The following is a 17661-nucleotide window of genomic DNA, read 5'->3' on the forward strand; positions in this document are numbered from 1 at the left end:
GATGTAATTCTAATCTGATTCTGGGTCATATTCCTTTGATGCCAGGTTAAGTTTTTGTATGGCTATATCAACAGCTGTCTCAATCAGGCTCAGCTTATCATTCCCCTCAGTAACATCGGTTTGGACCCCAGCATCCACAAGTGTAAGAACTGGTGCTGATGCTGAGGCCCTTGGCTGCTTCGGGGTAAACTTCCGCCTCTATTTTATGTCATGCCACAGCTTGACTGCTGAACTTATCAATATGGAAATGTAGCATGTTTTTTTAGATTGAATTTTACTTTTGAACTTCAATTCAGATTAAATTTTACTTTTGAACTTTATTTGTTTTTAAAGAAGAGTATAAATGGTCCATTCTTATAGAAGACAATGCGCAAAACCATGGGTGACATTAATATTTTGTCAGAAGCCCTCTGGAAAAGATGCATAAAAATTGGGCATTTTAAGGTTCTCCTAGCATAGCAATTTTAAGAAAGGTTTGACAATTTGGCAATGCAGATTCCCCCCCCCCCAAAAAAAAAAAAAACGAGCATAGGTTGCCCCAGCTTAGGCAATCGTAGGATTTAAATATGTCGCAGAGGAAGCTTCTTTTGGTCAATATTTTCCAATACAAATTTGGATATAGCTAAACATTTCAGTGCCAATTCAATATAATTAGCAAACTCCAACCTTAATCATGATAATATCAGGAGAGTTTGGGGCTCGAGATTTTCATTTATCCTAATAAAAGACTCTTCTCCTGTAAAATGTGGTTATAAATAAATCCACTTACCGTTCGGAGGTTAAAAACTCTGCGGAGAAACCAAACATCGGCATGATCGGAACCATCAACGAAATTTGTCGAAAATAAAACCGAAATGTAACAGGAAAGTGCATTCATCCGGAGGTGCCGGTAAATGATAAACGTTAACAAAACTGGAACAAAATAACTTCAACAGCGAACTATCGTTCTTACTCGAAACACAAAAGAAAGTCATTTATTTTATATTTTTTTAGACATGTTGACATTGTCAATTTGTGACCTTTAATCAAAGTCGTACACTCATGTTTCCCGCTTCGCGATTGGACAATTATACCAAAACGATCAATGAGAAAACGGTTAACATATATCGGTTACGGTTGTTTACTTCAATTTCAGACAGTTAATTTATAAACGAATACTTAATATCTTGTCATCGTCGTGAGCATTCAGGGCTCCCCCTGGCCTAAAAATTTCTGTAGCCAACATTTTAGCCAAATGGATTTTTTTGTAGCCAAATTTTAGAAACTGTAGCCAAAGTATTAGCAAAGCATTCGGAACCGCCTGTTGTAAGTATAGGCTACAGTAGTGTAAAAGAAGAAACTAAACAAAGAAGCTTTAATATGTTTATTACTATAATCATCATGTGTGCATAACAAAAGAAACACAGTTGTGCATCAAAGTACACATTAGTCATAGCCGACAATACAGCCGCTTCACTTTTGGATATTGCTGCAGCCTGCGCATTTGTCATGGATGTTTTCAGACTAGACGCTTGTGAGGCCTCTTTGTGATCTGAAATAAACAAAATCAAATATGCTAAATTTCAAAACAAAAAGCTCATTTTGAAAAGTGTAAATATATATTTATTATGAACATAAATTATTATTGTTATTTTTAATATATTATTAATAATATAAAAAATATTCATGTATATACATTTTAATATTAATGATTGTCATTCTTTTTTATTACATTTAGATTTTTCGTGTTTTGAAATGTTGTCTTTTTTCAACATACTACACCCAGAAGTGAATGAACATGATTTTTGAAACTGTATGCATATTTTGCAATACATCGTTTTTGATTTTGCATTATAATCTAACCACATGAATTCCTAAAGCCAAACATCTTTAAATGATCTATTATCAGATTATTTTTTTTGAGACCGGGTCATTAGATTCCTCAGAGTCCAAAGGACGCTTATTGCCTATGGTCGCCATTATGGAGGTCACAATTTCCGACACCTTCGCCGTAAATGTCAAGGGTTTTATACCCCTTCATCTATCGTCATTCACAATTGTAACGCATTAAGCCTTTAATCATTACAAACATTACGAACTTCTCGAAATAATAATCAATTATTAACTTCTTTACTTACGTTCATTGTGTGACTAAGTTGATAATTCACTAACGGCTTTTACTCAAATTGATTGAAATCGGCAGCAATCTTTAATCAGATGTTATTGTTTATTTAAGCTGATAAGATCGACGGTTACACCAGTCAGTTTCCTTTGTCTCGATATCCGGTTTCTGACAGGTGTTAATGCAGACTGCGAATCAATTTTGCGGGTCAATAATACGGCGATGTATTGAAGCACAGTCTTAAGCTGAAAGAGTTTACTATCTGGAATGGCATTTGTCAGGAAAATAATTGTTTGGCAAAAACGTCCAGCGAACAATTTTTTTCCTGACAAAAATCGTTCGCCGTACGTTTTCTCCAAACGATTATTTTATTGGCCGAATTTGCTAAATTTTCGCCATTGGCCAATCTGGCGAACGGCAGCGGAAGCCCTGAGACTTTGCCGATTTTTTTTCCGAATTTGAGCCGGCCCAAATAACATTTGAGGCGGTCAAATCGGCCGCCGGCCGCCTCCTAATGAAAACGCTGCCGTCCACAAGATGGTTACCGGATGATAACTCAAGAGCGCTTATGCCAAGGATCATGAAACTTAATAGGTTGATCATGACGTGCAGATGACCCCTATTGATTTTCAGGTCACTAGGTCGAAGGTCAAGGTCACGATGACCCGAAATAGTAAATGGTTTCCAGATGATAACTCACGAACGCTTAGGCCTAGGATCATGAAACTTCATAGATACATTGATCATGACTCGCAGATGACCCCTATTGATTTTCAGGTCACTAGGTTAAAGGTCAAGGTCACGGTGACCCAAAGCATTAAAATGGTTTCTGGATGATAACTCAAGAATGCTTATGCGTAGGATCATGAAACTTCATAGGTACATTGATCATGACTCGAAGATGACCCATACTGATTTTCAGGTCACTTGGTCAAAGGTCAAGGTCTCGGTTACCTGAAATAGTAAAATGGTTACTGGAGCGATAAGTCAAGAACGCTCAAGGTCACGGTGACTCAACTTAGAAAAATGGTTTCCGGATGATAACTCAAGAATGCTTACGCCTAGGATCATGAAGCTTCATAGGTACATTGATCTTGACTCGCAGATGAAATAATGATGAAACTTGAACAGGATGTTTGTCTGGACAATATCTAGGTCAAGTTTGACATTTGGTAAAGATTGAATGAACCGACTCCTCAGGTGAGCGAACTAGGGCCATCTTGGCCCTCTTGTTTATTTAATTAAAACCATAAGTGCCGTACCTGATAAGCCTGTGTTGACTGCACAGGTACATATTAACATATACACATTAAGCTCCATTTTCCCAGAACATGACTTATTTATTATCTCCATCAACTGAATTCAATTGTAATTTGCCAACAACAGGCATTTAAATTTGTGAAAAAATCATGTTGCTTTATTTCATTGTGTTATTTTGAATCTTATTGGATAATAATTTCAACTGGTTTCTAATTACTTTTCAAATGAAGCCATTAGATATACTTGACAGTGAATAATTATATGAAGTGTTTAAAAATGGTAACAAATTATTTGTAAATATATATTTAGGAAACCTGTTCAGAATTGAAGCGATGAAATGGCTGATAAATTTGAAAGTTTAAAATAACTGCCACCACCATTGAAGCATCCAAAAAATGTTGTTTATTGTGAAAGATAAGTGTGTTGATAGCAAAACGATAGTGAGTATATTTAATTATGTGAACTTGAAACTCTTGTCATCTCAATGATCTCAATAAACCAACCACATGTTGGTGTCTTCAATAGAACTTTAATGAGTTTCTACCTCACACAAATGGCTGCACTGAAGTATTTATATTGATATAAAGAATTAATGATAAAATGGTTGCTATGGCATTTAAATTTGTAAGACTTTATACCCCTTTTATTCATATGTCATTGAAATGTGGACTCAAAATCAAATAAAAGCTGCCTAGTTGTTTTCACACCTGATGTGTTATAGCAGAAAATCGGGTTTCAAGAAGCCCCTGTGATTTAACACTGAGCGTAAGATTTTATCTTTTCGGTACAATAGATCGACAGGATGTTTTCCTAGGGTTCACCCTAGTCTTAAGTGGTAACTCCTTTGTGAATTTTACAGTTCAGGATTGTGTAAAGATAAATCTGTAGTGACTAAAAAAATACCATGGTTACCATTGAAGTACTATTGCAGTAATGGTTATGAATTTGCATAACTCGATAAAATATTATGACATGTTGGCAAATTAGAGTTGTTTGCTTTGAAAACAGGTTGAAGTTGATCATGTGTAGGGGGTGAAGATGGGATGGGAGGCAAGTAGGCCTTAAGAAATAATGCAAGATATGGAACACCAGGCTAAATGTATCATTGGGTATGGTGTCATCCCAGATGAGCCTGTGAATTTCTTTTAACCCTTTCAGTGCTGGAACCGAATTTTAAAGGCCTTTGCAAACAGTTTGGATCCAGATGAGACGCCACAGAACGTGGCGTCTCATCAGGATCCAAACTGTTTGTAATTCTGATAGTATTATTTGAAAAAATCGAAGAAAATGCTAATTTTAGAAATTCAGCAGACGAAATATTAGCAGACGACAAATTTCCCAGCATGCAAAGGGTTAAAGAAAGTCCCTTCTTACTGAAAATCCAGTCTAGGCAGTAAGTGTCGTCCCTGTTTAGCATGCAAAGACTGCACAGGCTAATCTAAGACAACACTTTATTCACATGCATTAAGCCCAGTTTTCCCAGAGCCAGACTCAACTAAATTACTACTCTGGATGTTTAGAAAATGATTGTGATTCGTTATAATTATTTTGACAATGCATAGTTTACCCATTGTTTCTCCAGTATGGGAAAATAACTATAAACTGGTTATTTCTGGGAAAATATTGAAATTTATTCTTTTAAGAACTTGTTTGCTGAGCATATTTTTTTGGTAAAGGTTTCAGCAAATAATTGTATAAGATAATATTTGCTTAATATTCATATAAATCTCATAACTTTTATATGTCCATATTAAAACCCATGTCTGATGCTCTTGTCATCATGGAGTGTCCCATTTCAAAGAAAAGGATACATAATGGAGCCAAAAATATCCAAGTTAAGATAAGAAACAAATGTGAAATGATTATAACATTAAAAATTAACAAATGTTTCACTTCAGTAATGTGATGAGATGCAAATAATTTGACGCCAACACTGACTGAAGCGTGTTTGTCAATACACAATAGTCAATAAAATTGAACAAATGTTCTTCTTTAATGGCTATTCTAATTTTGTTAACATCTAATTTGTTTGAATAATTATTAATTCACTTCTCATAAAGCTATTATTGTTACCCAAGTGACAATTTGACAGTTGATTATCATATATTTAAATAAATGTTGAAGCAGTGAATGTTTAGACTGATCAATCAATGAGCTCTGACTTTCAAGGTGTTTTTTGTTTTAAGTTTTAACTTGATTGTGATCACTTTAAGTCGGATCTCAAATGTTGTTTTTTCCATTTTAAAATGTATATTTGAAAATCAAATTTTATACAAAGTGTCTCAAATGTTAACTTATCACCAGTCATTAATAAAGGAGTAAGATTATAATCTTTATATTTTAAATTGACTTTAATATTTTGCTATGCATGGGTTTGCTCAGAAAGTAAGTGCATAATTATATACATTTTTTTTTGTAGAAAAATGTGGATTAAGTGGGGGGTTTTCTTTTTAATTGTCATTACCTTTAAAATTGTCACAAATTATACAAACTTCAAAGTAATGGTACCTGTCTGCTAAAATGTAGCAACTATTCTGAAATCTCTACCTACATAATTTTATAAAGTTTGGAGAACTAATTGCCAGAGGTTATCAGGCTGGAACAAGGGCCCAATTGTAATCTGGGACCCATCCCCCACACCCAATAGTGATTTCACATAGTCTATGGATGAACACAGGAAGTGATTAATTGTGTAGTGTGCAGGGCTCTGAAAGAATGCTGGTGAATTAGATCTGGGTCAGGTTGCATGATCTTGTATAATGTTACTCCACTTAGAGTGACCCCGTTACCCTTCAGGATGATTGGGACAGGGCAGGCTATACCTCCTGGGATGTGTTGTTTAGCTGCGGCCAGCAACAATGGTAGTGAAATATGGGTAGAAAAGTATTGTTTGTTGTTGGATGATTTATCTGTGGCATAGTAGGGCTATGTGTTGTTTCCTTTTATTTTCTAGCCAGGTTGGTCAGTTAACGTACAAAAGTACATTTTTTTCAGGTGCATAATAAAAAAAATAGTTATATACAAAATGTGTTTGACGACATCACTAACTTTCTTGTGCCATAAAATGTACATCTTTTAAAGCCATTAAAACGTAAGCCAAAATAATTTAAGATATTTGTATTTGTTTGTATAGCTGTAGATGTAGATGTTTTGTTTCCAAACAATGTTGGGTGAGGGTATAGTCCCTGCAGTGACCTAGTCAACTCCTGCCAACTAGAAAACACTCCCTCAACAAGCGTTTTTCATTTTTCGCTGTCACCTTTGTTTGCACAACAAAAAAGCTGCCCACTGGTTTGGTGAGGAAGCTACAGACCAGAAGAAACATCTAGGTTTTCTGTATTGAAACTTGAGAACTGAAAACACTGGTTGTACTCTTAAGATAATCTTGCTGTGATGGTGATTACCTTACCCTGTTGTGCAAGCAATATCATGGTTTACCTCCCTTTATGAATTTCAACTGTACACTTTGGTCCGTGTTTGTTAAACAAATATTATGTGATTTAGGGCAGAAATTGGCTGTTCATGTCCAGGGTGAAATGGGCCATTCAAGTTCAGTACAATCGGTTTAACATTCCAATAATAGGTATTCTAGCAGGAGCAGACAAAATTATGAAATATCGTTAATAATTATCAATAAATAAGTGTATTGTCTGTTGTTTAATATGTTATGATTTCATCATCAAACATACAACTACTAAAGAAAAGTGTCAGTAAGTGCATTTAACACGGGACCAGCAAATGATGAAAAAAGCGTTGGAACCTTTTGGGACTGTGAGGGTCATATAGCTGGGAGTAGGATTATTGCATCTTAAGTGCTATTATGGTAGCATGGAACCAGTCTGATTGTTTGCCCTGTGATTGCAGGTAGCCCCCCTGAGTGGAAGCAGCAGTTCTTTGTGTCTCAACGTTCAGCCATTGTAAATACCAGCATGAAAATCTTCTGCAAGGTGAAGGGCACGCCCCGCCCATTCATCGAGTGGTTCAAAAATGGGGAAGCACTGGCGGATGGCAAGCGGTGAGTTTGTAGGGTTGAGCAGGAAGTGTAAGCTTCGGAAGTTTTGTTCGGACAGACAAGTGCAATGAAAAATGCTACCCTTTCCGAGAGGGGGCAAAGAATATGGATCTCTGATGACTTTTTTTCTCCACATGATGATTCTAATTGCAAGAAGAATGATTTTGAACCTTTAAATCAGTTTTTATGAGACCTTTCTTTGCTCACCTGAGCACAACGTGCTCATGGTGAGCTTTTGTGATCGCCTTTTGTCCGTCGTCCGTTTTGCGTCGTGCAATGTCCGTTGTGCGACATCAACATTTACCTTGTTCACTCTCTAGAGGCCACATTTATTGTCCAATCTTCATGAAATTTGGTCAGAAGATTGGTTTCAATGATATCTAGGATGAGTTCGAAAATGGTTACGTATGCTTGAAAAACATGGCTGCCATGGGGCGGGCATTTTTCCTAATATGGCTATATATGGCTATAGCAAAATCTTGTTAACACTCTAGAGGCCACATTTATTGTCCTATCCTCATGAAACTTGGTCAGAAGATTCATCCCAATGATATCTTGGACAAGTTCGAAAATGATGTTGGTTGATTGAAAAACATGGCCGCCAGGGGGCAGGGCATTTTTTCTTATATGGCTGTAGTAAAACCTTGTTAACACTCTAGAGGCCGCATTTATTTTCCGATCTTCAAGAAACTTGCTCAGAAGATTTGTTCCACTGATTTCTTTGATGAGTTCAAAAATGGTAACCTTTGCTTGAAAAACATGGCTGCCAAGGGGCGGGGCATTTTTCCTTATATGGCTATATATGTCTATAGTAAAATTTTGTTAACTCTCTAGAGGCCACATTTATTGTCCAATCTTAATGAAACTTGGTCAGAAGATTCATCCCAATAATATCTTGGACGAGTTCGAAAATGATGCCGGTTGGTTGAAAAACATGGCCGCCAGGGGGCGGGGCATTTTTCCTTATATGGCTTTTTCCGCTCCATTTTGGGAATACGCCACACTGGAATTTTGGGAATTTCGCGTCGTGAAAACCCCCATTTTGGGAAAAAAAGCGCTGGATTTTGAGGAAAATAAGGAAAGTCTTAAATAATCATTAACATATTTTACAGTTTTTAAAACAAATTCAAGGCAACAGATAATTTATTTATGCAACACTTTCTATTTTCTACACTGGCACCGGATCAGGTTAACTTATATATTTTAAGGTAAAAAAAAAAAAAAATTTTTTTTTTGGAATTGGGAATGTTTTTCAATTGGAAAAAAACACAAAAGGATTTGCATTGGGAATGGGGCCGAATTTCGGACCCGTGGCATAGGGCGGAAAAAGCCTGTAGTAAAACCTTGTTAACACTCTAGAGGCCACATTTATTGTCCAATCTTGATGAAATATGGTCAGAAGATTTGTCCTAATGATATTTTAAATGAGTTGGAAAATGGTTACGTTTGCTTGAATAACATGGCCGCCAAGGGGCGGGGAATTTTTTTTATATGGCTTTATAAGGCTATAATAGTCAAATCTTGTTAACACTCTAGAGGCCACATTTATTGTCTGATCTTCATGAAACTCGGTCAGAAGATTCATCCCAATAATATCTTGGACGAGTTCAATAATGATGCCGGTTGGTTGAAAAACATGGCCACCACAGGGGCGGGGCTATTTTCCTTATATGGCTATAGTAAAACCTTGTTAACACTCGAAGGTCACATTTATTTTCCGATCATCATGAAACTTGGTCAGAAGATTTGTCCCAATGATATCTTGGATGAGTTTGAAAATGGTTTTGGTTGCTTTAAAAACATGGCCACCAGGGGTGGGGCATTTTTCCTTATATGGCTATATATGACTATAGTAAAACCTTGTTAACACTCTAGAGGCCACATTTATTGTCCAATCTTCGTGAAATTTGGTCAGAAGATTTGTCTCAATGATATCTTGGATGAGTTCGAAAATAATTATGTTTGCTTGAAAAAAAAATGGGTTTCCAAGGGGCGGGGCATTTTTCCTTCTATGGCTATAATAAAATCTTGTTAACACTCTAGAGGCCACATTTACTGTCCGATCAAAAACGCTGCCGGTTGGTTGAAAAACATGGTTACCAGGGGGCGGGGCATTTTTCCTTATATGGCTATAGTAAAACCTTGTTTACACTTTAGAGGCCACATTTATTTTCCGATCTTCGTGAAACTTGGTTAGAAGATTTGTCCCAATAATATCTTGTTATCTCAGGTGAGCGACTTTGGGCCTTTCAGGCCCTCTTGTTTTAACTTTGAGCAGTGAATGTTCATATAAATAAACGTGTGCTTGTTTCATTTTAGGATTCGGATAACTAAGTATGCCTTGGAGGTGATGAACACCCAACTGTCGGACGCTGGAGAGTACGCGTGTAGGGCTCACAATCAACATGGCGTGCTGTGGGGAAACATGACGCTCCGAGTCCTCAAAGAAATGGGTGAGTACAGCGTACTGACAGAACCAATATGGGAGTTTTGTTTAACCCTTTTCCCCATAAAAAGCAAAGTGAAAATGGCTTTGCAAACAGCATTAAATCAGAACAGCCTGGGAGTAACTCACAGTCTGTTCAGGTTTTATGCTGTTTGCTGCTCATCAATATCTAAGGGTTAGAAATGAAGCCTTTAAAACTTCAATCTAGTAAGAAAGGTCTTAAATTAAATTTAACTTTCTAAGGGACTACAAATGCGACAAAATACACACATATATATATATATATATATATATATATATATATATATATATATATATATATATATATTATATAAGTGGTAGAAGGTTAATCCTTCCTGTTCAGAGCAAAGGTTTTATGGTGTTTGCTGCTCATCAGCATCTTAGGGTTGGAAATGAAGCCTTATAAACTTTATAACTCAAAACTAAGATTTTTAGCTCATCTATTTTTTGAAAAAAAATTATGAGCTATTGTCATCACCTTGGCGTCGGCGTCTGGTTAAGTTTTGCGTTTAGGTCCACTTTTCTCAGAAAGTATCAATGCTATTGCATTCAAACTTGGTACACTTACTTACTATCATGAGGGGACTGGGCAGGCAAAGTTAGATAACTCTGGCGTGCATTTTGACTGAATTATGTGCCCTTTTTATACTTAGAAAATTGAAAATTTTGGTTAAGTTTTGCGTTTAGGTCCACTTTTTTCAGAAAGTATCAAAGCTATTGCATTCAAACTTGGTACACTTACTTACTATCATGAGGGGACTGGGCACGCAAAGTTAGATAACTCTGGCGTGCATTTTGACAGAATTATGTGCCCTTTTTATACTTAGAAAATTGAAAATTTTGGTTAAGTTTTGTGTTAAGGTCCATTTTATTCCTTAAGTATCAAAGCTATTGCTTTCATACTTGCAACACTTACTAACTACCGTAAGGGGACTGTGCAGGCAAAGTTATGTAACTCTGACTGGCATTTGGACGGAATTATAGGCCCTTTATACTTAGAAAATTGAAAGTTTGGTTAAGTTTTGTGTTTTGGTCCACTTTACCCCTAAAGTATCATAGATATTGCTATCATACTTGGAACACTCGCAAACTATCATAAGGGTACAGTAAAAGGACAAGTTGCATAACTCTGGATGTCATTTTTACGGAATTATGGCCCTTTTTTGACTTAGTAACTTTGAATATATGGTTAAATTTTGTGTTTCGATCCACTTTACTTCTTAAGTATCAAGGCTATTGCTTTCAAACTTCAAATACTTTCATGCTATCATGAGGTTACTGTACCTGGCAAGTTGAATTTTACCTTGACCTTTGAATGACCTTGACTCTCAAGGTCAAATTATTAAATTTCTCTAAAATTGCCATAACTTCTTTATTTATGATTAGATTTGATTGATACTTTGACAAAACTACTCTTACCTGACATACCACAATAGACTCCACCCAAACCATCGCCCGTGCCCCCCCACCCCCCAACCCCCCCACCCCTATTTTTTTTTTTTTTTTTTTTTTTTAAGATCATCTCACAAATGACCACCACACCCTCACACTAAAACCCCCCCACCCCACCCCCTCACCAATTTTTTTTTTAAACGGTTAAAAAACAAAACTATTTATTTTGATTATTTTATGTTTGAAATACCGTCCAACCATCGCACCCAAGAATCCCAACCCCCCACCCCCCCTCCCCCCACCCGAATCCCCCCCCCTATTTTTTTTTTTTTTTTCTTTTTAAGATCATCTCACAAATTACCACCACACCCTCACACTTTACCCCCCCCACCTCACCCCCCCCCCCCCCCCCATTTTTTTTTATGAAACGGTTAAAAAACACAAATATTTATTTTTATTATTTTATGTTTGAAATACCGTCCAACCATCGCACCCAAGAATCCCCCCCCCCCCCCCCCCCCCCCCCCCAATTTTTTTTTTCCTTTTTTTTCGCATTTTTGGAAGAAAATGTAATAAATGTCCACACCCCCACACAATGCACCGCTCTTCACTCCACCCCTCCCTCCTTTGTGATTGAAAATGAGAGTCCCTTCACCTTTAAAAAGAAAATAGATGAGCGGTCTGCACCCGCAAGGCGGTGCTCTTGTTTTAAAATCTAATAACATTTTAATTCTCTTCAAATGCGTCAGAAATGCGTATTTGAGCTGGAAAGGGCTAAGTTAAAGTCCCAAATTGTTGTATCAGATGGGTGGCATGTCAACTCTATAAACAGTTAGTTTTAATAATAAATTGTGGAGATTGTTTGGCAAATTAACCAAATAAATTAAGAAAAATCAAGCAAATAATTATTCAAATGTAAATGATATTATGTAGCTTTTGCAACTGTTGTTGGCAGAGGTAACCCAGGAGCTTTTCAGAGTAATGTATCTTCTGACATCATACCTATTTTGTGAAATATGCATTTCGTTTCTTTATTAAATTTGTATAAATTATGTTTATCAATAGTTTGATTAAGTTGGACGGCACCGTCTCAATGTGTTGATGAAGACTTATTACAAAATGATTGAAACCATAGTAATAATGGAATGTCACGTGTTTCTTGTTACCTAGATGATGCCACGCCTCCCTTTGAGTATGATGACAAAGACGACAGTGATCCCTTCAGTTCTGTAGCATGTAAGTGTTACCATAAAATATGCACATTCTGTAAGTGATTTTCTCCAATTTACTTTGGAAAATACTAATAATGTTAAAATTTAAATTATTTGAAGACATCACAAATGAATCTTGGTTAAACATTGTGTATTTCAAATTGATTATCTGTTGTTGTTTCTGGAAATGTTTTTAATTCTTGTTTTTTGCAAAAGATAAGGTTAAACAAATATTGAAACATAGATTGACCGTATCACATTTGACTACAATGAGGATGTATGTGTTTTGCTATTAAGTACCAGCTAACCTTCTTAGCCTTTCCCTGCCTGGCACCTTGGTTATTAAAATGTAATTGACAATAACAATGGGTCTGCCAGGGAGGGTTTCTGGTTGTTTGTGGAGAGGTCAGCACTGCTAGATTGAATAACTGGGGCCTGTTTGCTCTGAATGTGTGCAGAAAACTTGTACAACCTGGATACATTGTTTCTCTGATATTTTAGTGTTTGTATGTTGACATTTTCATTGAAAATTGAAGAAATTATGTCATGGAAATATTTGAATTGGGTTATGTTTGTATTGTATTCTGACATGCTTTGACATTTAAATTTTGAGCAGGAACTGTTAGCATTATAAAGCTATAACTAGACCTTGTGCCAAAACAAAAGCACTGTGGGAAAACTGGGTTAAATGCATATGCATTAAGTTTTGTTTCAGATAAGCTTGTGCAGTCCAGTCAGGTTTATCCGGGCAGCAGTCTCCATCTGAACTGGATTTTCATTTAGAAAAGACTTCTTTTACACACAAAAAGAAACAAAAAACGGGAAGTTTGTTCTTGATTAGCCTGTGCAGACTGCATATGCTCATCTTGTATGACACTTTACTCACATGCACTAAGCTAAGTTTTTCAAGAACGAGGCTCAAATTATCAAGACTCCTGATGTTTAGTGGGTGTTTCAGCTGAACCAGTCTGGTCAAAGTCTAAGGACCGTGCCACGTACATCAGCGGCTCGGCCACCAAGACCGTGGAGTTGGACTGTGATGTGCGAGGCTACCCCGAGCCCAACATCACCTGGTACAAGGTGGATGGGAGAAAACCAGCACTCCTGGATCTGACCAAAAGCAAGGTGGGTTACAGCATTATTCCAGCCTCTGCAAAACTGGGCTTAACTCATTTATGCCTAGTGGACTCTCCCATCCTTCTAAATTGGATCAATTTATTTCCAAAATTAGGGATGTCTAGTATATTTATTTCTATATTTAGAATATTTCTTACAGAAATTCCTTTAAGCAAACTGCGCAGACCCTGATGAGACGCCGCATCATGCAGCGTCTCATCTAGGTCTAAGCTGTTTGCCAAGGCCTTTTTTCTAGACGCAAGTCATAAATGGGTTAAACAAATAGAACAAAGAACCACTGTTGTTGTTTTTTTAAAGAAGTTTGTGGTAATAATGTGCCAGACTTTTTAACTCCTCAGTCTGTTTTGTTGGTTATCTATAAAAAAAGAGAGAGTTGTTTTTAGCTATAAATTCTGACCTGGTCCTAAATTATGTTTAATATATAAATGGCTTAAGTGGTTTGTACACCAAGTGCATATCTGTGGTAGTGCTTAGGTCCGTACCATCCCCACATCTGTTTTATATTCACTTCTCCATCCCTGCCAATGTTGTTTTTTCCATAGGGATATAGAAAAGATGGCAGCTCAGTGGGCAATGAGTTTTCTTTTGCATTTCCCAGCTTAGGATAATTGGGTTTCATTTTGAAATCCGGCATCCTACAGCCTGTTGCCCTGTCAAGATGCTGCTCAATGTATCATATTGAGGATATACTGACTTCAAAGCTGTTTCAATCATTTCAACTTTGTTGTGATTCTTTAACCTGAGTACATCACTGCGGCATGATAATTTATAAAAAAAATCATTGGGTTACCTTCTGATTGTATTTATGAAGGAAATACCATCTGCCATAGTTAATAATTTATTTCTCAGAAAATCTTGAAACGTTGGTGCCTAAGTGGTAAGGCCTGTTAAAATAACTTAATGAGCCGTTGATACAGTCAGCGTCAATTGTTAGAGCAGATCAAGCCAGGGCCTGGCCGCCATAAAATATCATAAATATGTTGAACTTGCTCACCGTCTGGTGTGAGGTCGAGGTCTGGAAACCCTGGGATGCCCTTGTTCCCAATATCCTAGGGTTCTCACCTTGGTTTAGATGTGCAGTGGTGGGCTTGGGCCATCTATGTGTGTTATTGCTATTGCTTTCTGTTTAAGTCTTCTAGGGCACTGGGCATTTAATTGAATGCTTTTCAAATTCATATCAAATGATGCTTAATGGGAAAAAAAGAATGAGAAAAAAATTCAATGCTGTGAGTAAAAGGACTTCAAGATTATCAAAATTATTTGGGAACAGGTCCGTTTTACGGCCTTTTGTTAACCAGGTTTTCCGAAGGAAAAAACTGGTTGGTAGATTGGCGAATGCTATCGGGCGGGCTGAACAAGCTTGTCAGCTCTCTAATTCAAATAGTTTTCATCCGATCTTAATGAAACGTGGTCAGAAGTTTTATCTAGACAATATCTAGGTCAAGTTAGAATATGGGTCATGCCAGGTTCAAAACTAGGTCACGGGGTCACTTAGTGCGTTTTTAACATTGAGCATGTTGTCCTCTCTCTAATTCAAATAGTTTTCATCCGATCTTTACCAAACTTGGTCAGAAGTTGTATCTAGACAATATCTAGGTCAAGTTCGAATATGGGTCATGCCGGGTTAAAAACTAGGTCACGGGGTCACTTAGTGCGTTTTAAACATTGAGCATGTTGTCCGCTCTCTAATTCAAATAGTTTTCATCCGATCTTTATGAAACTTGGTCAGAAGTTGTATCTAGACAATATCTAGGTCAAGTTCGAATATGGGTCATGCCGGGTCAGAAACTAGGTAATGGGGTCGAAAAACAGATCGATTTTGAAACAAGGGGGATAATTGTGATTAACAATCTGTAGCAATGCACATTTTGAGTTGCAGTTGTCTCCCTTTATCAGACTTTTTTTATTGAAACCTGGTTTTGTGACAATTTTGTCCCTTGTTTATAGTAGAAAACCCCCTGCACCCAAACACCCCCAGACTGTTTTCATCACCAATCATCCACCATAACACATCTTGCCATTGCCATGACTATTGTAACTGTTGTTTTAGTATGTGCCGAACAATCGCTGGAAGCTGAAGATAGATGACCTTGCTCTGGAGGACAACGGACAGTACATGTGCATCGTGGCCAACAGCTATGGTGCCATCAACTGGACTTTCACTGTCGAAGTGCTCCGTAAGTGACACTTCTGTTCAAACCCACCAAGCCTTTGCCTGTATGCTAAAAGCTTTAACAGCGGGTTAAGGTAACAGCTGTTTGTATTTGGATCAAGTTATGTATGTGACTTCATTGTTTACCCTTTAATTTATGTGTTCATTGTAAACAAAATATTCCCCCCCCCCCCCCAATTTTTTTTAAATAATAAAATTGTTTTAACAATTACTTTTCTTTTGGTCTGAAGTTAACTGGCCCTTTAAGTTTTGAGAAACAGACCCTGGGAGGATACTGGTGATAAGGTGACTGACCTTTACATGTCTTGGTTGCCAAAAGTGTCATGTAGTATGATATTATATGCAAGAGAGAGGATGGGCTCTTATGGTTTTCAATTGACATGTTGTTTTTGTGACAAAATAGACATTTTGTCATTAAATGTCATAAGGGTTTATTGTAAAGCTCTTGTATCAGTTAACATTTTAATTTTCTATTTTTTAATTGCAAGGTGCTAACATGTCCCTCTGTCAGCACAGCTATTGTCGTTCAGAAGAGACTTTAAAAGGAAAAATTCCACAGAAGTATAAAGCGTCGTTCAAGATTAGCCTGTGCAGATTTCACTGGCTAATTTGGGAGGACACTTTACACATGTATTATGCCCCATTTTCTCAGAGTAAGGTTCAGTTAAACTGTTATGTTTTCTGGTTTTAGATAAGGATTCTCATCTACCATTTTCATGTAATTAAAAAGAAATGGCATACATCTGTGTGTGGAGCTGAAATAAATTGATGTGGACTATAAAACCATCTGAGCACAAGAAGCAGATTCCTAATTACCACTTTATGAAAATAAATCAGAAATGAAAAATCCCTGTGTGTGTCACTGTCAAAACAGATTTTTCATAGTTTGATATACATCCTGAAGGAAACCACATGCAAGAAATTGGCAGCCGTTTCATATCGCCCATTATTCTGGGATAATTCATTTGCAGCTGACTATATTCTTTCGGTATCATTACCAACAACAATAAACTGTGTTGTTTTTTTGGCAATAGAAGATGCCATTAGATCTATTTTGTATTATTTTCCAATAAATTGTCAGTATTTTTTTCAACCATTTTTCTGCTAACTAGACCCATTGGCATAGCAGTGATAGAGAGTCTTTGATAGCAGTGTGCCCCAGTTCTGTTACTTGGGGGAAGTTATCAGTGTTTTATGTCTGCCAATTATCCCATATGGGACTTGGCATGGTGCTAGGCTGCTCTTGTCCTGCTTGGGATTGGAGAATCTCATGAAGGCACAGTGGGTTAGGTGTATTAACTCTGTACCTCTCAGATACACATTTCCACCAGTTTGTAGTCCTTTGGATATTAATAGACTCTCAGAAGGGTAAACCCTTTCCAATTCAGACACAAAATGAAAATGGCTATATGCAAACAGTATAAAACCAGAACAGTCTGCGAGTAACTCGCAGTCTGTTCGGGTTTTATGCTGTTTGATGCTAATCAGTATCTAAGGGTTGGAAATAAGGCCTTTAAAACTTAAATTTAGGAAGAAAGGTCTTTACTTAAATTTAACTTTCTAAGGGACTACAAATGCGCTAAAACACGTTTCTAAGTGGTAAAGGGTTAAGCCCAGTTTTCCCAGATCGTGACTCATATCTTAGCCCTTTGCATGCTGGGAAATTTGTTGTCGGCAAAAATGTCCTCTGCTGAATTTCTAAAATTAGCATTTTCTTAGATTTTTTTCATAGAATACTATCAGAATAGCAAACAGTTTGGATCCTGATGAGATGCCACGTTCTGTGGCATCTCATCTGGATCCAAACTGTTTGCAAAGGCCTTCAAAATTTGGTTCCAGCGCTGAAAGGGTTAAGAGTTGATACATGATAATGTTACAGAGCCAATGGATTAATTTTTTTTTATATAA

The 17661-nt window shown here is 36.9% G+C and overlaps 1 protein-coding gene across 4 annotated transcripts in view; it reads left to right on the forward strand.

Moving 5' to 3' along the window:
• LOC127842413 (fibroblast growth factor receptor 2-like) overlaps window positions 1-17661 on the forward strand; it is a 67145-nt gene that overhangs the window by 32390 nt on the left and 17094 nt on the right. For all 4 annotated transcript variants that reach the window (XM_052371907.1, XM_052371905.1, XM_052371908.1 and 1 more), the window contains exons 4-8: window positions 7226-7376; window positions 9693-9826; window positions 12403-12468; window positions 13402-13568; window positions 15631-15757. In XM_052371907.1, coding sequence (XP_052227867.1) covers window positions 7226-7376; window positions 9693-9826; window positions 12403-12468; window positions 13402-13568; window positions 15631-15757 — 645 coding nt within the window. The remainder of the gene's footprint in view (window positions 1-7225; window positions 7377-9692; window positions 9827-12402; window positions 12469-13401; window positions 13569-15630; window positions 15758-17661) is intronic.

Source organism: Dreissena polymorpha, chromosome 8 (genome assembly GCF_020536995.1).
Source record: "Dreissena polymorpha isolate Duluth1 chromosome 8, UMN_Dpol_1.0, whole genome shotgun sequence".
Classification (NCBI taxonomy): domain Eukaryota; kingdom Metazoa; phylum Mollusca; class Bivalvia; order Myida; family Dreissenidae; genus Dreissena; species Dreissena polymorpha.